Source organism: Coregonus clupeaformis, chromosome 35, assembly GCF_020615455.1.
Source record: "Coregonus clupeaformis isolate EN_2021a chromosome 35, ASM2061545v1, whole genome shotgun sequence".
Lineage (NCBI taxonomy): Eukaryota > Metazoa > Chordata > Actinopteri > Salmoniformes > Salmonidae > Coregonus > Coregonus clupeaformis.
Window position 1 is genome coordinate 26,009,633 of NC_059226.1, and position 22,555 is coordinate 26,032,187.

The following is a 22,555-nucleotide window of genomic DNA, read 5'->3' on the forward strand; positions in this document are numbered from 1 at the left end:
TATTTTAAGCCGTGGGGCTTACTGGTCTGGTAGAAATTCAACCATTTGCAACGTTTGGCTCACACTTCACATCTGCTGGCCTAAAGGTTGATTTGTTTTTCAAGGCTTTTTATGCACTCGGGGTAAAAGGGGCTTCCATCATGTTTACACGATCTCTGATGTCACTCGGGGCGTGAGTAGTCACTGTGCATAGTTTATATGAAAAACGATTATCTCGTTAGAAGACTAAAATCACATTCCTATCTTCACCAAAATACTCTCATACTTAATCATATCTTTTATACAACATTTAGATGTAAACTTGATAGATAGAATATGTACACTTTCTGAGTTACAGTTATTACTTGATACCATCCTTAATGACATCACAAAATAATAAACAATATGACATGATTATTCTTTAGATCCCCACTGACCATTTCCCACATTCTTTTAAGTAGGAATATTGTTTCATTATCCACTTTTGGATGTTGGAGTCTTAGCGGGAAGACTTCCTTTGTCTCACAGGGAAATTCTTTCTTCCCATACTAGAGACCAAAAGGAGTCCTTTTCTGCAAACTATTTATGACTGGCTGTTAAGTCATAAAACTGGCCCCAAGGAAAGGGGGTGTTCAAACCTTTGCCTAGCAGGAATGTTTGATCCTCAACCTATGAGGGCAAGTCATGATACATACATATCCAATTTGTAAGTCGCTCTGGATAAGAGCGTCTGCTAAATGATGTAAATGTAAATGACACTAGTTACCTTGGTAATAAACTTATTCTAGCCAGCCAACTGTCCTAAGCTACCTCTCAAACATAGAAAATGTTAGCAAGTTTGCTTTTGCCAATAGGCAACATTGTATCAGCTTTCTAGCTAGTTTACAATATATACCAAAAATTTACGTATGTCCTGGCCACCACTGCCGAAAATGACAGCGCTCGTCAAAAGTTGATTTAACAAATTAATGCTAGCTAGCTAACAAACTGCATTGCGCCGACATTGCACTGCACTTGAATTAAAAAAGGTAATTTATGTTTGAGCTGACACCCGTGGCGTTTACCATTTAAATATTATCTTGCAGAATGTCAAGGACATTGTCAGGTGCGTTGTCGGTGCAATGTGATTTGTTTGAATCCCAACCAAAGTTATCTGAAGCTAACATTGCCAGGATGTGTGTTCGGTTTTCTGTATGATATGGAACGTTAATAAGGCATTTTGGCTAGAACTACACTGTGTTAAACCTTCAGCCAATCAGAACCAAGTAGTGGTATAACAAACAATACTCAAACTAATTCGGTGTTTCTCTGTTGTCAGACGCATGAGGACTTTAAGAGGGAGCACCTAGATCGTATTGACAACGACCTGATGCAGACAAAGCTGGTTCTGGTGGACATCACAGAGCCCCGCAGACTGTGCCTCCAGGAGCTCGGCCTCAGGAAAAACTTTGTCATCTGGGTTAAAGAGGCTCTTGAAGGTAAATTGGCTGATGGAGTATCATCTGGGTTAAATAAGCTTTGTTTGAATAATCAGTCACTAACTGTATCTATTGAAAATAGATAGTCACATGTTTCATGTGATTATCATGAGGTCTCATCATGTTATTTGTTATTCTGTATCCAAACTGCCTGTCTACAAATTACCCATTGTGGGATAAATGTAGTGCTATTGAATTGGATTAATCAGTCTGTTGTGCATTATTCCAGATATAAACGAGCTGAAAGTGTTTGTTGACCTGGCCTCCATCTCTGCTGGGGAGAATGACCTCGACGTGGACCGTGTGGCCTGTTTCCACGACGCCGTCCTGGGTTACTCCCCGATGCTGTACGAACTGAAGCCAGACTCCGGTTTTCAGGCCTTCAAGGAGGTGCTGAAGAAGCTGTGGAGGGCATTGGACAATGACAACAACCTCCCAAAGAAGCTGGTGAGAGTTTGATATCTAACTTATTTTCAACCTACCTTTTAAATAAGCCAAAACTTCAAAAAGTGAACTATCCCTTTAAAAGTGGAAAACTACCTGACTGTGAATGTCCTTATTGCAGCGTGACACAGCGCGCCACCTTGAGTGGTTGAAGACTGTGAAGGACAGCCATGGATCTGTGGAACTATCCTCTCTCTCCTTAGCATCAGCCATCAACAGTAAAGGAATCTACATAATCAGTGCCCAGAACCAAAAGAAGGTAGGCCTGAACAATAAGCCATAGAATATACAGTTGTGTAACTTTGAGTTTATTTTCAAGATGGTTGAAACTATCAGCTGTTACTCATGTTCATTTTAGCCAGGACTTTGTTCCAACTGCTTACCTATGCTTTGAAGTTCGGTTAAAACTTTTAGAATGAAACTTCAGTGGAGTAGAATAATGACATCCTAGTTCTACAGTGCCATGCTTCGACAGTATTTTTGTCTGTTTGTCCTTCCAGTTGAGCCTGGACACGGCCCTGAAACTGCAGATCCCAGAGGAGCACGACGAGGGCCATGAGATGCGCCGTTACTCCCTGGAGGACCTGAGGGAACTGCAGAACAAACTCATGCTCATGTCTGGGAAAGGGGACCAGGGCCAGTGTGAGGTGGACCAGTTTGCAGAGGTACTGTAGTCTTTCTGTATCTTTGTCTTTAATTTAACATTTATTTAACCAGGCAAGTCAGTTGAGGTTGAAGCCTCTTCTCTAAGGTGAGCTTGGTAAATATACTGCTATGTTGTTTTAGTCATATAGTTATAGCAGAGAGGAGCATTTGGTATGGGCCGTTATAAAACAAGGATTCACTTTGTTATTTTCCTCAGGTTTTTGCCAGTGTCCAGAGGCTAGCTGTGGCATTCATTGCCCTGTTCACAGCTGGGAACCCCCTTTTCAGACACTGGGAGGCCAACATCAACTGTAGTTCCCTCAGCCAAGACGCCGGGATCATCATGGACTTCAACCTTGGCAGCATTGTAAGTGTGATTATGGTGGAGGGCAGCATCGTGGAACAGCTTCCCGAGCTGTGCAGGAAGATGGAGAAGTGTCTGAAGTACTGGAATGACTTCATGGACAAACAAAGATCCCACAATTACTACCTGAACTACTACACCGCTGAGCAGATCGTATACCTGTGCAGTAAGCTCACTCAGCAGAATGTGTCGAATTTGGAGGACCAAGTTCTCATGATGCTTTCCTTCGTCAAACCCAACTGCACGGCTTCTGATCTTAGGCAAACCTGGCACACACTCCAATACGAGATCCTCACTAACCCACCTGAGCAAAATGAGGACATTGACTTCCAGACTTTTGTTGAGGTGCCGAGCAGTGCACAGGGAGGTCCAGATTTCATTAGAGAGTTTAATCTCTCTTCAGACGATCTTCCAAGTCTTGTGGAGCACATTAGCGGCTCAGGAAAGTTGGACTTGATGTGGAACGCCTACATGAGAGACATGAAGAGTTTCCTCCCAGACACTCTCGATGTCCGAAGCTTTGGAAGACTGTTAGAAATTCTGACCAACATAGGTGATGAGAATGAAGGAGACATGACTGATGAGAATAAAGTCAAAAGCATTGAAAGACTGATGCCCAAGGGCCTGGCTATCGGAAGTCCAAACCTCATAGTTTCCCCACACGACGAGATCCTGACGGCTTGCATCTCCATTTACATGAGCAGCAAACACGAGCCGCTGCCCACATACGATGAGGTCCTACTGTGCAGCTCCTCCATGCCTTACGAGCAGGTGGAGCTGTTCCTCAGACGTTGCCTCACTGCCGGGTACAGAGGACAGAAGATCTACACCATGCTCTACGGAGATCAGCTGAGCTACGACGTCAGCTCCAAAGTGGAGAGCTTTTTCCAGCGAATCAAAATGCAGAGCAGGAAGGACTACAGGCTCGTGATCATCTGCAGCTCGGACCGAGAGCATGCCTACCTTCCCTCGGCCTTCAGCCAGTACAGGTTGCACATGGTGCCCCAGGAACCCCTGAGCGGTATCCAGAGATACCTCAACAAACACTACACTGTCCCGTCAGATCAGAGCAGTGCTGCTGCTGTGTTCAAGGACAGACTGTTTGTTGGAGTTGTGTTGTCCAGTAGAGCTGGAGTTGGTGAGTATATTTGGCCTTCAGTTTATGTATACTCTTTTGTTGATCATTGAATTGGTGGTTTGATATATCCTACTTCTCTGCTGGATTTATGCTCAAAATAATGACATGTTCTTCACACTTTCAGGTAAGTCCCTTTACATCAAGAGGCTGTATGAAAAACTGAAACACTCCACCAAGAAGCCTTCACTGCTGAAATGCATCCGCTTGATCGAGCCAAGGGTTGATGAGAATGTCATTCTTCAGTCTCTGCTGAATACCCCCAAGTCGAAAGAGCTCACCATCTTCCACTTCGATGTCACATCTTCAGTAAATATTCTGTAGCCTATTGGTCATTATGACTTGCTTAGTGATACTTTAACTATTTTTGATAGAATGTTTATCCATGCTAATTCGTTCTGTGATATTTTGATGAAATTCTTCTTCTTTATTTTGTATTTATCAACAGGTGCAGAAAGGCCTCTATGAGTTTCTCTTCAAACTGTTGGTCTTGGGATATTTGATGGATTCTGAGGGAAGGATGTGGAAATGCAGCAACAAGCAGCTTTACGTCATTGAGATCCTACAGTCAACAGGAAACTTGCACAGAAATGGCCCAAGAACAGTAAATATTTAGTTCCTTGGTGTTAAATCCCATACATTTTGATTGTGATAAGAGAAAAAGCACACTCTCACTTTCGTTCTTCACACTTTATTTCTTTACAGAATGCAAGTGCCAACTCCACATTCCTGGATGTGTTCCCAAATGTCTTCTGCCGCCCACCAAAAGAGGTTCTAGATCTGGAAATGAGGATGCTAGAAGACCCCTCCTTTGTAAAGCTTGAAGACCCATTAATGGATGACCAAGAGTTCAGGAGTGAAGCGTACCAACGACCCTACCAGTATCTGACGCGTTTCCATAATCACATCGACCTGGACACCTTCATGTACAATGGCGTGGAAGGCACCTATGTAGAATGTCTACAGATGCTCTTTATGTTCTGTGGCATAATAGACCCATCGTGGGCCGAGTTAAGGAATTTCGCATGGTTCTTAAACCTTCAACTACAAGACTGTGAGACGTCAGTCTTTTGTGATGCCTCTTTTACCGGGGACACCCTCCAGGGTTTCAAGAACTTTGTGGTGGACTTCATGATTCTGATGGCCAAGGACTTTGCCACTCCGTCCCTCAGCATCTCTGACCAGAGCCCCGGGAGGCAGCAAATGGACCTGACTGGGGTCAGCGATGAAGACTTGGCTCCCTTCCGGATCAGGAAGAGATGGGAGTCAGAACCACATCCGTACATCTTCTTCAACGATGACCATGTGTCCATGACCTTCATTGGCTTCCATCTTCAGCCCAACGAACAGAACTCTGTTGACGCCATCGATCCATCCACAAGAAGGGTGATCAAAAGAGACATCATGACCAGAGAGCTGTACGAGGGTCTGACGCTACAGAGAGTCCCTTTCAACATCGACTTTGACCAACTGCCCAGAGGGGAGAAGATTGAACGCCTTTGCAACGTCTTGGGAATCCAGTGGCCTCTTGATCCTGACGAAACGTATGAGCTCACCACCGACAACATACTGAAGATGCTGGCCATCCACATGCGGTTCAGGTGTGGCATCCCAGTCATAATCATGGGGGAGACAGGCTGTGGGAAGACAAGGCTCATTAAATTCCTCTGTGAGCTTAGGAGGAGCGGAGTGGCCACGGAGAACATGAAGCTAGTCAAAGTTCACGGTGGAACCAGCTCAGACATGATCTACACCAAAGTCCGGGAAGCAGAAGCCATTGCGTTCACCAACAAACAAGACTACGGCTTTGACTCTGTACTCTTCTTTGACGAAGCCAACACCACTGAAGCCATTAGCAGTATCAAGGAAGTCCTCTGTGATAATACAGTGGAGGGAGAGTGTTTGGTGCCCCATTGCGGCTTGCAGATCATCGCCGCGTGCAACCCTTACAGAAAACACACTGACGAGATGATTCAGAGGTTGGAGTCTGCTGGACTGGGATATCGAGTCAGAGCTGAAGAGACTGATGAGAAGCTGGGCTCTATCCCTCTCCGCCAGTTGGTGTACAGAGTCCAGGCCTTGCCCCCCAGCATGATACCTCTGGTGTGGGACTTTGGACAGCTCAACGATCACACTGAAAAAATGTACATCCAGCAGATTGTCCAGAGGGTGGTTGAGACCAACACGATCGATATAGTGTACAGCAGGTTGATCGCGGATGTCCTGTCTGCTTCGCAGAGGTACATGCGGACAAGGAAAGACGAATGTAGCTTCGTAAGTCTGAGGGACGTGGAACGTTGCATGCAAGCCTTTGTGTGGTTCTACAAAAACCATGCGATGCTGCTTGCTGAGCTAAATCAGTATCAGAGAAATCAAAACGCTGAGAGGAACAAGAGGGAGCCAGAAGCAAGAGACCCAGTCTTGTGGTCTGTAGTGATGGCTCTGGGAGTATGCTACCACGCCTGCTTGGAAAACAAGGACAAGTACAGACAGAGAATCTGCAAATACCTCACTGAATCCTACACCCCATTCAAAGTGATGCAGGAGATCTCCCTCATGCAGGATCTCCTTCTGAGCGGAGTGCCCCTGGGTGAAACTATTGCACGAAACAACGCTCTGAAAGAGAATGTCTTCATGATGGTGGTCTGTATAGAGCTGAGAATCCCCCTGTTCTTGGTGGGGAAACCTGGGAGTTCAAAATCTCTGTCTAAAACCTTGGTGGCAGATGCCATGCAGGGCCAAGCCGCACACTCTGACCTCTACAAAAGGCTGAAGCAGATTCACCTGGTGTCCTTCCAGTGCAGCCCTCACTCCACACCAGAGGGCATCATCAACACGTTCAAGCAATGTGGTCGCTTCCAAGAGGGGAAGAACCTGAAGGAGTATATATCTGTGGTGGTGCTGGATGAGATTGGCTTGGCCGAGGATTCTCCCAAAATGCCCCTGAAAACCCTCCATCCTCTGCTAGAAGAGGGATGCATCGATGATGAGCCGCTACCGCACAAAAAGGTTGGATTCATCGGCATCTCCAACTGGGCTTTGGATCCTGCGAAGATGAATAGAGGCATTTTCGTCTCACGTGGCGACCCCGACGAGAAAGAGCTGATTGAGAGCGCTAAAGGCATATGCTCGTCTGACACAATGATTTTGGAGAAGGTCAGGGATTTCTTCCAACCCTTTGCCAGGGCCTACCTAAACATCTGCCATAAACAGGGGAAAGGTTTCTTTGGTTTGCGTGACTACTACAGCTTGATCAAGATGATTTTCGCGGTGACCAAGGCCTCCGAACAGAGGCCTAGTGCAGAGAAGATTGTGGAGGCGGTCCTCAGGAACTTCAGTGGCAGGGACGACGTGGATGCAGTCACGGTCTTCACCAAAAGGCTCCAGAAAATACAGATCAACCTGAATCTGGAGAGCACCAGCGCCATCGATCTTGTGAGACAAAACATTTCAGCGATTGGCCAGGAGGAAGAATGCCGCTACTTGCTAGTTCTGACCAAGAACTATGCAGCCCTACAGATCCTGCAGCAGACCTTCTTCTCCGAGAGCTGCCAGCCAGAGATTATCTTCGGGTCTAGCTTCCCCAAGGACCAAGAGTACACCCAGATCTGCCGCAACATCAACCGAGTCAAGATCTGCATGGAAACCGGTCAAACCGTTGTGCTCCTGAACTTGCAGAACCTCTACGAAAGTCTCTACGATGCTCTGAACCAGTACTACGTCTGCTTGGGAGGACAGAAGTACGTTGACCTGGGACTGGGGACACATCGTGTCAAATGTAGAGTGCACAAAGACTTCAGGCTGATTGTCATTGAGGAGAAAGAGGTGGTCTACAAACAGTTTCCAATCCCTCTCATCAACAGGCTTGAGAAGCACTATCTGGACATCCATACAGTTCTCAAGGAGGAACAAAGAGCAGTTGTTGTAGAGTTGGAGAAATGGGTTGGGCAGTTTGTGGCCCTTAATAACCAACACTCCATGGCCCCCCAGACATACAAGTACCTACCTCCTGACGTTTTCATTGGCTTCCATTACGACACATGTGCTTCGGTGGTCCTCCAAATGACAGAGAAACAGAGGGGAGAGACAGACATTTCTGACCCCCAAAGAAGAGTCCTGGATGAGGCCAAACTGATCCTTCTGAACTGTGCCACTCCAGACTCGGTGGTTCGGTTGGACTGCACTGGTCTCCCCCGGGTGGAGAGTGAACATCTGGCCAGGGTCTACTTTGAGGACCAGAAGAACAGCTCTTTGGCCGACTTCATCTTCTCTCACACTCAACAAGACGAGCAATGCCATTCCTCCTTCACAGAGGTAACCATTTTTTTCATCACAATCAAAAGTAGGCTTTAAAAATTCCAGAAACGTTCCAGAAATTTCTGAAAACCCTGGGAACTTTGGGATATTACATTCTGCAACTCTTATTAAACGTTTGTTTATATAGTGCTAATTTCTTATTTGAACTTTCCCAGGTGACCACCTTTTCCAGACTTTTAACAGCATCAGATGTTGGACCACTGGAAGAGGTGGTGCACAATGTCGAGCTTCTCTCTCTTCAGCAGTTTGACACTGAGCACTCCTTCCTCAAGAAGATCAGGTTTGACACGTTTTAGTTCATCCTCATAATGCTTTATTGATTATCCATTAGCCGTTGAGTTGAAAGCTTTTGGTCAGGTTAAAAACATTGCTCTCTTCTTAGGCATTTCCTCAAGTCTGGAAATGGGAGAGAGAATACATCTGGCAACAAAATACTGATCATTCAGTCAGATTTTGATGAAGCGTCGCACAGTGCAAATCTCATTGCCTCCGCCAAGTAAGTGAAGTCTGGAATACATTTAATTTGATAAATACATACAACTAAATCGGATTCTATCTTAATAATTTATCTAATTCATTTCAGATATTCTGCCATCAATGAAATCAACAAATCAAGACAAGAGGAGATGGGAGGCAAGGTCTTTGTCTACTTCATTACTAAACTGCCAAGAATGGAAGGAGGGACATCCTATGTTGGATTTCATGGAGGTGAGGTTATCGTTGGTTCCAACATTTTACAGCTTTAGAACATGTTGAAATGGTATACGTGTACAAAAGATAATCTGAGATTGAAATATATGTATATATTTTTTTCATTAAGTTATACATTTTTAAAAATCCCATAGACCCCTGGAGGTCAGTTCATATAGATGACCTCAGAAGATCTAAAGATATTGTGTCAGATATCAAAGCCTTGAGAAACCTTACCATCAGTCAACTGTTTGAGGAGAAGAAGGATGAGCCTGAAGGTGAATTACCTTTTACACTTGTTTTGATAATAATGACAATGTCTTCATACTGATACACTTCTTCAGAATGAAGTACCTGTCAACATAGTTAAGAGCCTTCTATGTTTGTGCACAGCTATGGAAGTAGATGACATGTACACTGAGACAGAGCAGCAGGAATTGGAACACGAAGACCAAACAGTGAGTTTTACAGTATTACTTACCCACCAGTGTTGTGATTGGCTGTGATATTCGCCTATTGATTTCTCCTGCCAGAGGGGCATCCGTTGTCAAAATGGGATTGCCATTCTGACTTTGTGGTTGTGTTATATAGTGCGAATGTCATTTCCTGGTTGCTACAATTCTACACAGTTCGCTCAATTTCAGTTTATGTAAGAAAACAAGCACTGAGTAGTGTAGGGCAGGGCTGCCCAACCCTCTTCCTGGAGATATACCGTCCTGTGGGTTTTCAGTCCAGTCATAATTTAACACACCTGATTCTACTTATTAGCTGCTCAACAAGACCTTAACTAGCTGAATCAGATTTGCTAGATTCCCTACACTAGTCATCTCACATAAACTGAAATTGTGCAAACGGTGTAGAAACAATCCTATTTTTGGTTGAAAGGTCCTATATGACAGGTCTACAGTATATAGCATTAGAAACAGATATAATGTCATTGTTTAAATGTGGATGGACTTTGATGTTAGACTAACATTTAGGTGTTTAATAGTTGCTACAATATTGTTTTGGCATTCTGTATGTTGGACTTCCTCTGGTAGGGTTTTACTGTAAAACACTATCATTCCGCTATTAGCGGCAGATAAATTATCAACATTTTCTGAAATTACAATGCAAAAATTTAAAACAATCCTGTGTGTAGCACCATTTAAAATATCGTACATATGTACATAACCCATGTTGTTTTAGTGTACATACAGTGCATTTGGAAAGTATTCAGACCCTTGACTTTTTTCACATTTTGTTACGTTACAGCCTTGTTCTAAAATGGATTACCCTCTATACCCCATAATGACAAAGCAAAAACAGGTTTTTAGAAATATTTGCAAATGTATAAAATACAAAAACTGGAAATCACATTTACATAAGTATTCAGACCCTTTACTCAGTACTTTGTTGAAGCACCTTTGGCAGCGATTACAGCCTTGAGTCTTCTTGGGTATGACGCTACGAGCTTGGCACACCTGTATTTGGGGAGTTTCTCCAATTCTTCTCTGCAGATCCTCTCAAGCTCGGTCAGGTTGGATGGGGAGCATTGCTGCACAGCTATTTTCAGGTCTCTCCAGAGATGTTTGATCATGTTCAAGTCCGGGCTCTGGCTGGGCCCCTCAAAGACATTCAGAGACTTGTCCCGAAGCCACTTCTGCGTTGTCTTAGCTGTGTGCTTAGGGTCGTTGTCCTGTTGGAAGGTGAACCTTCGTCCCAGTCTGAGGTCCTGAGCGCTCTGGAGCAGGTTTTCATCAAGGATCTCTCTGTACTTTGCTCCGTTCATCTTTGCCTCGATCCTGACTAGTCTCCCAGTCCCTGCTGCTGAAAAACATCCCCATAGCATGATGCTGCCACTACCATGATTCACCGTAGGGATGATGCCAGGTTTTCTTGGGGACCTTCAATGCTGCAGAAATGTTTTGGTACCCTTCCCCAGATCTGTGCCTCGACACAATCCTGTCTCGGAGCTCTACGGACAATTCCTTCGACCTCAAGGCTTGGTTTTTGCTCTGACATGCACTGTCAACTGTGGGACCTTATATAGACAGGTGTGTGCCTTTCCAAATCATGTCCAATCAATTGAATTTACCACAGGTGGACTCCAAGTTGTAGAAACATCTCAAGGATGATCAATGGAAACAGGATGCACCTGAGCTCAATTTCGAGTCTCATAGCAAAGGGTCTGAATACTTACTGTATGTAAATAAGGTTTTTCATTATTTTATTTTTTTAATACATTTGCTAAAATTTCTATACCTGTTTTTGCTTTGTCATTATGGGGTATTTTGATTATAAAAAAAAAAAATCAATTTTAGAATAAGGCTGTAACGTAACAAAGTGGAAAAGTCAAGGGGTCTGAATACTTTCCGAATGCACTGTAACCCATGTTGTTTTAGAACACCTTCCTCATGTTTCATGTGTCTTTGACCATGTTCCTACTGCAGAGCTGGGGGAGAGTTGTGGACACCACTGCTCTGGTACGTAGCTGTGTGCAGAGCGCAGTGGGCATGCTCAGAGACCAGCTGCAGGGAGGAGTCCGTAGCACCAGGAGAGTGGAGATCCTGCTCACACTCCTGACTGACAACCAGGAAATAAGAGGTAAGAGCAATACTTCTATAGTACTCATTGTTTTTTATTTTTTTATTTTTTATTTAAGCGACTTGAAAGATTTTTCTTGCGGTAATAATCGCTATATAAAATACATCTATTGTTATTATTGCTGTTTAGACCTATTCTCAGTAACTGCTTACCCATTGGCGCGCTATATTTAAGCAGTAGTGCGTGCTAGCACTGGAGAAGTTTGAAAATTGAGACGCTCAACAAGCAATCTCCATACTTATCTGGCATTACCATGCCCGGGCTTGCATGGATACAGCACAACAATGGGTGATCATTGACATGCATTCCATTCACAATGATTATACTCAGACTATGAATGTTTATGAACAGCTGAATTTCTGAGCACCGTGAAGAGACGTCTTCACTCGTTGCTGTCGACCCATGATGACAACACGTTCAAACTGTCCTCAAATAACTGGGTCATCAAGGAGGCGTCCAACATTGACGCACTGCAGGAAGGGGGGACATTCAGGTGAGTGACCACTATGATTTCAAAACGTCTTATACCAATACAAATCCTCATCTGTTTGCTAAATTCAAAGGGACCTTAAATAGTTAGTTAAAAAAAGTGATCTCTTTATGGGACATAAGATATTATTGATTGGCCAAATAACCATACATTTTGACTTGTACCATATTGTCAATAAACGGCTGTACTAAACTGTTTTCTACCTTTTTGTACCAGACACACCCTATGGAAGAGGGTGCAGGCTGTGGTCATTCCCTTCTTGGCCCAGCTAGTCTCTGTCATCGACCGCGACCGCAACCTGGACATTCTGCTGGACTCCAACTCTGGAGAGGCGGTCAAGAAACTCTGGTTGGACATCTTTGGGAATGACAAACTACTCGAGGTTCCCTACACAAGACTGGACCGCAAGTAAGTACTATACTGGCACAGCAATGGTTATGTTGTTGGTCTAGAGAGCATAGAAATAGAATGACTAGAACGGCCATTTCTAATCAAGTTGTTGTTCTGCGATGGGTGGACCTGCGGCCATATTGAGTATTCCAGTCAAATTGCCGTGGTCTGAGGGGCTTTGTCCCTTCTAGTAATTATATTGATGTGTTCTAGACTAGAGAAGCTGTCTTCTGTCAGGTCTGATTCTAGAATGTCAGTGAATCAACAACTCCCTCTCTCTTTCCACTCTATATTAACCCCTCCCTCCCTGTCCCAGTTCAGAGTCAAAGACCATCCTGGTCCAGAACTACATTGGGCTGGACAAGAACATCGGCTGCATGATGCCCTTCAGCTGGAGGATCAGGGACTACCTGGATGAACTCTGGGTCCATGCTCTACAGCGTGAAGGTAGTAGGTTATGACAATACCTCATACGTCTAACTTAAATATCAGGGATCATCAACTAGATTCAGCCAAGGGCCGTTTGTTATTTAAAAAATAAATACATTTAGTGGATGGTGGGGGGCAGGAACATAATTACAAATAATTTGTAGACTGCAAATTGACTGCAAGAAGCCCAAACAGATATATAATGTTTGACTAAAACATAATAATTTCAAATCTTGCTTACATTTGCATATGATCACGTGTCTCTCTATTTAGCGTGGGAATACTTGGGAACAGATTTCTTAAATTAAAATCAATTGGAGCTGATTTCCTGGTGTTTTTACAGTCTTATGTCCAACAATGGAAAAAAAAAAAGTATTTTATTTATTTTTATCAGAAAACCCTGTTATATGTTGTAACCAGGGGTTGTATTGGAGAATAATTCATTTACACACCTTGTTATTTTGTGAATAGGCATTACATAGCCATTACGCCAATTTAGTGTTCATCATTTCGACTAACGTTCAGCATTAACCCACCTTATGTTTTACTGCTAAATCCCTGGTTGTAGTCTATATGTTGTGTTCCATAATTCTTCAGTACTAGGTCTCTTATCTAAGAATAATCTGATTTTCTCTTCATTTAACCTAGTTATGTTGTTTCAGGTCACACTCAGAGCCAGTTTGAGGAGTTCTTTAGGAAGACCCCACTGGGCCGCTACATCACCAAGGCAGACCCGGAGATGCAGGCTGAGTTCTTCCACAGATACCTGCAGGATTTCATCTCCATGACCATGAGTGTGACCTGTCAGGAGGATCTGCAGGTAGGAGTTAAATTTTTTTCCTTTCAACATTTATATCATGATGCCATTAGTGTGTTTTTTTATGGATCCCAGCAATCCCTGGCGATGTCTGTTTCTGACTGGACTGTTAAAGATGAATTGAATTGTTATTTCAAGGTGTTAATGATTAGTTTGTGTGTGTGGTTGTACGCATCCATACATCCTCACCAACCATCCAGCTCCTTTGCGGTGCCTTGACCTGTTGTGTGAACGAGCTGCGGCTGCGTCACGATGACGTCATGGAGAAGGAAGTGACCTCGCTGCCCTGGGTCCACGCTGCCTACCATGAGTTTAAGAACCGCCTGCAGAACCTGTTCAGGATGATCAGTATCGAGCCCCAGTTGGCCCAGGTCCTCCGGGGGAACACGCACGCCAGAGAGGGGGATGAACTGGTCAGTATTACTGGGGAGCTACACTGGGCCGTTGTGGTTTTATACCTGCTGCACTGGATTCCTAACTTTTGGCCAGCGCGAGCAGACCGCGATCCACCTCCATCAAGGGTTTTCGGTGTGAAAATCTTGAAATTAGAACCAGGAGCAGCACTGCTTACGTCCAAGTTTCATTGAAGAAAAAGCATCTCACGCTTGGCAAAAGGTATAAGTCTAGTATAGCAGGCCAGTTCAGTGTTAAAGGTCTAGTATAGCAGGCCAGTTCAGTGTTAAAGGTCTAGTATAGCAGGCCAGTTCAGTGTTAAAGGGATTCATTTTACTTCAAGCAGTGATACTTTTGTTTTCTTCCAGTCTTTTGAATGCTGGTAGAGATTAAATGGAAGGTCAATATTTGTGTTTTAGCTCAAGCATAGGGGAGATCAGTGCTTGCTGGAATAACACTTGTTTATGCTGTGTGGGTTCTGTTGTATTGGCACAAATACTTGTGTTAATATATTTTTACTTCAGGAACAAGGACATCTTAAGTATATTCCTCTGCATTGTGTCATTTTGCATTGACCATAGCCTTGTGTGCCAAGCATCTATGTTCTCCTCTGCCTGGCTACACCAGACTGCATTAACCCTGAAACCATGCGTTAACTCCCCAGGTGCTGGACGTGTATGCGGCTGTGGCCTGTGTAGAGTTCCTGGAGCCCCAGGCTCTGGACACAGACGGCCAGCGGCTGGTCTGGCTCAGGCAGGTCAAGAGGCTCCAGGTTCCCATCGAGCTGGTCTGCTCCGAGGAGAGTCTGAGACACTATGAGGAGAGGAGCATGGTCATGGTCCACAGAGTTCAGTGAGTTAACAGGGATTCTATTCAATCTCAATGACAGGAACATGAATGGCAAGGTTGACACAGTGACACTGACATGGCCAGTACATAAACTGACACTATTTATCAACTGTCGTTAGGTTTTGTTGCCTTGTCCCTTCAAAAGTCTGTTATTTAATTTTGATTTGATTTTGATTTAAAAGAAGTGTAAAGCTATCCAGTCATCTGAAGGGCAGTTTTGTATGATTTGGTAGCTGCTAAAACTTTAGAATAACAGAATGCCAGTTAAATTTTTTGAGTGAGTTGTGTTTGTTCTGTGGTTCCTGTAGGACCGGATGGAACCGGATTTTCACCCTGTCTCTGTTTGTGGAGCACATGTTACTGGGCATCGAGGCAGTGGAGAAGAAGCTGAAGCCTCTGGTCTTGGAGCACACCAGAGGGTTGTGCAAGGTCAGTGTGGTCTGGGGTCATATCTATAGGAGTGCTGATGTCAATGGAGAATCTCCATCAAAAATTGGGCTTTATCTGTGTCTGGGGAAACTGCCTTTTAGGGAATGGAAAGTACTGGATAGTCCAGAAGCGTCAATCAGTACTGAGCCAATGGTGCCCTCCAGTGGTCTATTTTAGTAAATGTAACCGGTAACCACACCACTCCTTTGATTTGCTGGGGCTAATATCAGAATAATATACTCAACAAAAATATAAACGCAACAATTTCAAATATTTTATTGAGTTACAGTTCATATAAAGAAATCAGTCAATTGAAATAAATTCATTAGGCCCTAATCTATGGATTTCACAAGACTGGGAATACAGATATGCATCTGTTGGTCACAGATAGGTAGGGGCGTGGATCAGAAAACCAGTCAGTATCTGGTGTGACCAGCATTTGCCTCATGCAGCGCGACACATCTCCTTCACATAGAGTTGATCAGGCTGTTGATTGTGGCCTGTGGAATGTTGTCACACTACTCTTCAATGGCTGTGCGAAGTTGCTGGATATTGGCCGGAACAGGAACACGCTGTCGTACACGTCGATCCAGAGCATCCCTAACATGCTCAATGGGTGACATGTCTGGTGAGTATGCAGGCCATGGAAGAACTAGGACATTTTCAGCTTCCAGGAATTGTGTACAGATCCTTATGACATGGAGCCGTGCATTATCATGCTGAAACATGAGGTGCTGGCAGCGGATGAATGGCACGACAGTGGGCCTCAGGATCTCGTCACGGTATCTCTGTACATTCAAATTGCCATCGATAAAATGCAATTGTTCGTTGTCCGTAGCTTATGCCTTCCCATTTCATAACCCCACCGCCACCATTGGGCACTCTATTCACAACGTTGACATCAGTAAACCGCTCGACCACACGATGCCATACACGTGGTCTGCAGTTTTGAGGCCGGTTGGACATATTGCCAAATTCTCTAAAACAACGTTGGAGGCGGCTTATGGTAGAGAAATTAACATTAAATTGTCTGGCAACAGCTCTGGTGGACATTCCTGCAGTCAGCATGCCAATTGCACGCTCCCTCAACTTCTGACATCTGTGGCATTGTGTTGTGTGACACAACTGCACATTTTAGAGTGGCCTTTTATTTTCCCCAGCACAAGGTGCACCTGTGTAATGATCATGCTGTTTAATCAGCTTCTTGATATGCCACACCTGTCAGGTGGATGGATTATCTTGGCAAAGGAGAAATGCTCACTAACAGGGATGTAAACAAATGTGTGCACAAAATTTGAGACATACACAGTGCGTATGGAACATTTCGGGGATCTTTTATTTCAGCTCATGAAACCTTGGACCAACACTTTACATGTTGCGTTTTATATTTTTGTTCAGTGTACAGTTGATTTACCTTTCAAAATGCCATTTGTTGTCTTTGTTCCGTCAAGGTCCTTGAGAAGAACTCTGACCTAAAAAGTGAGAAGCCGTTTGAGGCGGTGATCGGTATACTGAAAGCCTGCAAAGACGGAGCAATGGAGTGCATTTTAAGGTACAGATTCCTTTTCCTTTTCCTGTCTGGAGTATATTTCTGTCTGGATATATTATAGTATAGTGTGTGTGTGTGTGTGTGTGTATATATATATATATATATATATATATATATATATATATATATATATATATATATATATATATATATATATATATATACACACACACACACACACACACACACACACACACATACAGTTGAAGTCGGATGTTTACATATACTTAGGTTGGAGTCATTAAAACTCGTTTTTCAACCACTCCACAAATTTCTTGTTAACAAACTATAGTTTTGGCAAGTCGGTTAGGACATCTACTTTGTGCATGACACAAGTAATTTTTCCAACAATTGTTTACAGACCGATGATTTCATTTATAATTCACTGTATCACAATTCCAGTGGGTCAGAAGTTTACATACACTAAGTTGACTGTGCCTTTAAACAGCTTGGAAAATTCCAGAAAATGATGTCATGGATTTAGAAGCTTCTGGTAGGCTAATTGACATCATTTGAGTCAAATGAAGGTGTACCTGTGGATGTATTTCAAGGCCTACCTTCCAGCTCAGTGCCTCTTTGCTTGACATCATGGGAAAATCAAAAGAAATCAGCCAAGACCTCAGGGAAAAAAATTGTAGACCTCCACAAGTCTGGTTCATCCTTGGGAGCAATTTCCAAACGCCTGAAGGTACATTACATTACATTTTAGTCATTTAGCAGACGCTCTTATCCAGAGCGACTTACAGTTAGTGAATACATATTTTTTTACAGTTAGCACTGTGATGCAGTGCCTTAGACCACTGCGCCACTCAGGAGTACAGGTACCACGATCATCTGTACAAACAATAGTACGCAAGTATAAACACCATGGGACCACGCAGCTGTAATACCGCTCAGGAAGGAGACGTGTTCTGTCTCCTAGAGATGAATGTACTTTGGTGCGAAAAGTGCAAATCAATCCCAGAACAACAACAAAGGACCTTGTGAAGATGCTGGAGGAAACAGGTACAAAGTATCTATATCCACAGTAAAATGAGTCCTAGACTACGGTTTGCAACTGCACATGGGGACGAAGATCGTACTTTTTGTAGGAATGTCCTCTGGTCTGATGAAACAAAAATAGAACTGTTTGGCCATAATAACCATTGTTATGTTCGGAGGAAAAAGGGGAGGGCTTGCAAGCCGAAGAACACCTTCCCAACCGTGAAGCACAGGGGTGGCAGCATCATGCTGTGGGGGTGCTTTGCTGCAGGAGGGACTGGTGCACTTCACAAAATAGATGGCATCATGAGGAAGGAAAATTATGTGGATATATCGAAGCAACATCTCAAGACATCACATCAGTCAGGAAGTTAAAGCTTGGTGGCAAATGGGTCTTCCAAATGGACAATGACCCCAAGCATACTTCCAAAGTTGTGGCAAAATGGCTTAAGGACAACAAAGTCAAGTTATTGGAGTGGCCATCACAAAACCCAGACCTCAATCCTATAGAAAATGTGTTGGCAGAACTGAAAAAGTGTGTGCGAGCAAGGAGGCCTACAATCCTGACTCAGTTACACCAGCTCTGTCAGGAGGAATGGGCCAAAATTCATCCAACTTATTGTGGGAAGCTTGTGGAAGGCTACCCGAAACGTTTGACCTAAGTTAAACAATTTAAAGGCAATGCTACCAAATACTAATTGAGTGTATGTAAACTTCTGACCCACTGGGAATGTGATGAAAGAAATAAAAGCTGAAATAAATCATTCTCTCTACTATTGTTCTGACATTTCACATTCTTAAAATAAAGTGGTGATCCTAACTGACCTAAGACAGGGAATTTTTACTAGGATTAAATGTCAGGAATTGTGAAAAACTGAGTTTAAATGTATTTGGCTAAGGTGTATGTAAACTTCCGACTTCAACTGTATGTGTGTGTGTGTGTGTGTGTATGTATATGTGTGTATATATATATATATATATATATATATATATATATATATATATATATATATATATATATATATATATTGAATGAATGAAACTCATTACCCTTCATGCTGTATGCTTAACTTGCATACTACTATCCTGTCCGTGTCAAGGTTTGGCATCCAGCCATGCCCTGTGTGTATGGGCGACCCCCACGACCCCCTGAGCTTGCCGTGTGACCACATCTACTGCCTGGCCTGCATCAGACAGTGGCTGGTCCCAGGTCAGATGTACTGTCCTCTCTGCATGCTGGTGGTGCCAGACGACTTCGCCCTCAGGCCCTCTGAAGACATACGGTGAGGGCGGACCCTCGTTGATTAGGACATGACTAAGGTTGTTAGACATACTGATGGGTCTGTTTGTTATCTGGAGATGATAACCTTATGGAAATAACTCTGACTTTATTGTGATTTAATCCTATTTTAATGTTTATTGTTGATTTAAGCTTCAATTCATTCATTCATTTCACTGCAATTCATTAATTACGCAATACTGTTCTTGTGTATGCTTTTTAGGCTCACCAGTTAACTGCTTTCATACTGTAACGGAATTTCATTAGTGACATACAGTATGTGTGGTTTCATTGCATTGTTAGTCACGGTTGTGTCAATCATGTTATTATACAGGGTTCTCATCAACCAGAACGCCCGCTTCAGGAAGCAGTGCAACACCTTCTTCATAGACCTGGTCTCAACCGTGTGCTTCAAGGACAACTCTCCCCCTTGCAGGGCCATCATCCTCCACCTGCTGTCCTTCCTCATGGTGGAGGTCCACTCTGTGCCCATCATCAGAGGTGGTGAGTGGGAGTGGGTGGGTGGCGATGGGGGTGTGGGCTGTGTGTGTGCCGCTGTGTGTTTGTATTTCTTGTGGTGTGTTTGTCTTGTGTGTGTGTGGTTGTCCTCACAATCCTCTTCCTCTTTGCCAGGTCATCGTCAGATTCTGACCAAGGCCCTCTCTCCCTTTGATGACTCTGTTGACAAAAACCCAGTCGTTCGGTCGGTTGTACTCAAACTCCTGCTCAAATACAGGTGATTATGTGACTAGTACTGCTAGACTACTCTTTAATTCATGATTTTAAGTAGATGAAGATTTTTCAAATGCCCCTCACTGTTTTATTAAATTCATGTTTGTTTTGAAGCTTTGATGATGTCAAAGGCTACCTGCAGCAGCACCTGACGGCAGTTGAACAGAGCAACATCTTGGAGGAATCAGACAAGACGGAACTGTATTCTCTGTATATCAACTGTCTGGAGGTAGGTGTACATATGGCCCATTGAATCAACTGTCTGGAGGTAGGTGTACATATGGCCCATTGAATCAACTGTCTGGAGGTAGGTGTACTGATGGCCCATTGAATCAACTGTCTGGAGGTAGGTGTACATATGGCCCATTGAATCAACTGTCTGGAGGTAGGTGTACATATGGCCCATTGAATCAACTGTCTGGAGGTAGGTGTACATATGGCCCATTGAATCAACTGTCTGGAGGTAGGTGTACAGATGGCCCATTGAATCAACTGTCTGGAGGTAGGTGTACAGATGGCCCATTGAATCAACTGTCTGGAGGTAGGTGTACATATGGCCCATTGAATCAACTGTCTGGAGGTAGGTGTACATATGGCCCATTGAATCAACAGTAGCATTTATGTGGTTGGTGTATGTAAAGAGTTATGCAGCAGTAATTGTTGGTTTGAAGAGATATCAGCTAAGTACATTGACTTGACTGTTTGGATTTAATGCAAAATCCTAGCCTTAAAATTAAAACATAGTGGCTTGCTTTAAACTCATTCTTTACTGCTGTGGATTTAGTGACGTCAATGGCTACATATGCTATTTCAGTGACGCGTGCTATTTCAGTGAATAGTGCCATTTCAGTGAATAATGCTGTTTCAAGGAGCTACATGTAGAGTTTTTGCATTGTAATTTCAGAAAATATAAAATCGCATTCTAAAATGCAGACTTTCTATTTGACAACACAAGCCAGATGGGAAAACTGCATCCTCTTACACTGACGTCACTAAAAGGCGTGGTCATCTCTTCCTCGAGCACAGCAAACAATGGCTGATGTAGAAATCGCTCTGTCATTTCCTGGTTGCTAAAATTCCACACTCAATTTCAGTTTATGTAAGAAAACAAGCACTGAGTAGTGTAGGGCAGGGCTGCCCAACCCTCTTCCTGGAGATCTACAGTCCTGTGGGTTTTCAGTCCAATCATAATTTAACACACCTGATTCTACTTATTAGCTGCTCAACAAGACCTTAACTAGCTGAATCAGATATGCTAAATAGGGTTGGACTGAAAACCTACAGGACAGTATATCTCCAGGAAGAGGGTTGGGCAGCCCTGGTGTAGGGAATCATTGTACCATCTAAATCACTGTGAAATATGTTTTCAATTACAAAAAATATTGTTTTTAAGGCTGTTTTGATGTTGATGGACGAAACTAAAATTAAAATAGTCTTTGCTATCCAGAATCCTTGGGATGTCAGATAGCACTAACCTCTTCACTGTGTTGCGGGGAAATTGGATGTGGGGGAGGGGGGAGAGTTGTTTATATTGAGGCTAAGTGTTCACCTAGCTTCTACATGTGACATCATCATCACACCTTCTTCTCCATCCCAGGACTCCATGTTTGAGTGGATGCAGTGTCACACGGCGGCGGAGCAGCAGGCCTGCCTGCAGGACGAGAGTGTCTTCCTGGGGGACTTCCTGCAGTTGGACGCTGGCCACGCAGCCACCGTAGAGTACCTGCAGCAGGTGGCCAGGGTGCGCATGGGGCTGGACAGGGCTGCAGACCTGCTGGTCCACATGCTGTCTGCTGCTGCTGCCACAGGTATGTACATCATCCTCAATCCTTTTCACTAGGGTTTCTTATTGGACCATTTCAAGTAGTCTCCCAGTATCACTCATGTTTTTTTCTTCCATTTTGTTCCTGTTGAACACGACACTTATAATAAAAAATGATACTTACTGATGTAGGCCAACTGTCGTACAATTTATATAATTTATTTGATAGACTATTCAATTATTTTAATGTATTTATGGGCGGCAGGTAGCCTAGCGGTTAAATTGTTGGGTCAGTAACCGAAAGGTCGCTGGTTTGAATACCCGAGCCGACAAGGTGGAAAATCTGTCTGTGCTCTTGAGCAAGGTACTTAACCCTAATTTGCTACAGGGATACCGTACTGCTATGGATGACCCTGTAAAACAGCTCATTTAACTTCACCTACCCGGTGTATGTGACAATAAACCATATACTGTATATATTTTGTATTTTTTCTATACGTTTGCCTAATTATCCTCGTCCCCCTCTCGATCAATCGTATGTGTTCATGTGACGCTTCCCTCTCCCATTATGGTCCAATAGGATCGCAGGAGGAGTCTCCTAACGGCGTTGCAGCCTTCCTGACCAGCGTGGTGGACCTGTGTAGACGCAGCGGAAACGACTGGTATCGGGTTTACCTCATCCGTAAGATCTGCAGCCAGCGCGGTGTGGAGTTTGTTCAGAAACTCCTGAAGGTGGCTGACGTCCGGTGGTTGTTCCCTGCTGAAGTTCTGCAGCATGTAATGGTGGCCATTTTGTCTTTCTTTATAGGAGAGTAAT

General features: G+C 43.7%; 1 protein-coding gene across 1 annotated transcript in view; it reads left to right on the forward strand.

Annotated features, from left to right (window-relative positions):
• LOC121551224 (E3 ubiquitin-protein ligase rnf213-alpha-like) overlaps positions 1 to 22,555 on the forward strand; it is a 65,383-nt gene that overhangs the window by 30,413 nt on the left and 12,415 nt on the right. Inside the window, exons 21-48 of the mRNA XM_041863780.2 lie at positions 1,298 to 1,457; positions 1,687 to 1,904; positions 2,023 to 2,160; positions 2,402 to 2,566; positions 2,764 to 4,048; positions 4,173 to 4,354; positions 4,494 to 4,649; positions 4,751 to 8,359; positions 8,518 to 8,642; positions 8,745 to 8,858; positions 8,946 to 9,070; positions 9,208 to 9,330; positions 9,446 to 9,510; positions 11,485 to 11,638; positions 11,990 to 12,131; positions 12,345 to 12,536; positions 12,835 to 12,965; positions 13,610 to 13,767; positions 13,965 to 14,177; positions 14,822 to 15,009; positions 15,315 to 15,435; positions 16,887 to 16,987; positions 19,066 to 19,248; positions 19,579 to 19,748; positions 19,878 to 19,980; positions 20,091 to 20,205; positions 21,574 to 21,784; positions 22,319 to 22,515. Coding sequence (XP_041719714.2) covers positions 1,298 to 1,457; positions 1,687 to 1,904; positions 2,023 to 2,160; positions 2,402 to 2,566; positions 2,764 to 4,048; positions 4,173 to 4,354; positions 4,494 to 4,649; positions 4,751 to 8,359; positions 8,518 to 8,642; positions 8,745 to 8,858; positions 8,946 to 9,070; positions 9,208 to 9,330; positions 9,446 to 9,510; positions 11,485 to 11,638; positions 11,990 to 12,131; positions 12,345 to 12,536; positions 12,835 to 12,965; positions 13,610 to 13,767; positions 13,965 to 14,177; positions 14,822 to 15,009; positions 15,315 to 15,435; positions 16,887 to 16,987; positions 19,066 to 19,248; positions 19,579 to 19,748; positions 19,878 to 19,980; positions 20,091 to 20,205; positions 21,574 to 21,784; positions 22,319 to 22,515 — 8,844 coding nt within the window. The remainder of the gene's footprint in view (positions 1 to 1,297; positions 1,458 to 1,686; positions 1,905 to 2,022; positions 2,161 to 2,401; positions 2,567 to 2,763; positions 4,049 to 4,172; positions 4,355 to 4,493; positions 4,650 to 4,750; positions 8,360 to 8,517; positions 8,643 to 8,744; positions 8,859 to 8,945; positions 9,071 to 9,207; positions 9,331 to 9,445; positions 9,511 to 11,484; positions 11,639 to 11,989; positions 12,132 to 12,344; positions 12,537 to 12,834; positions 12,966 to 13,609; positions 13,768 to 13,964; positions 14,178 to 14,821; positions 15,010 to 15,314; positions 15,436 to 16,886; positions 16,988 to 19,065; positions 19,249 to 19,578; positions 19,749 to 19,877; positions 19,981 to 20,090; positions 20,206 to 21,573; positions 21,785 to 22,318; positions 22,516 to 22,555) is intronic.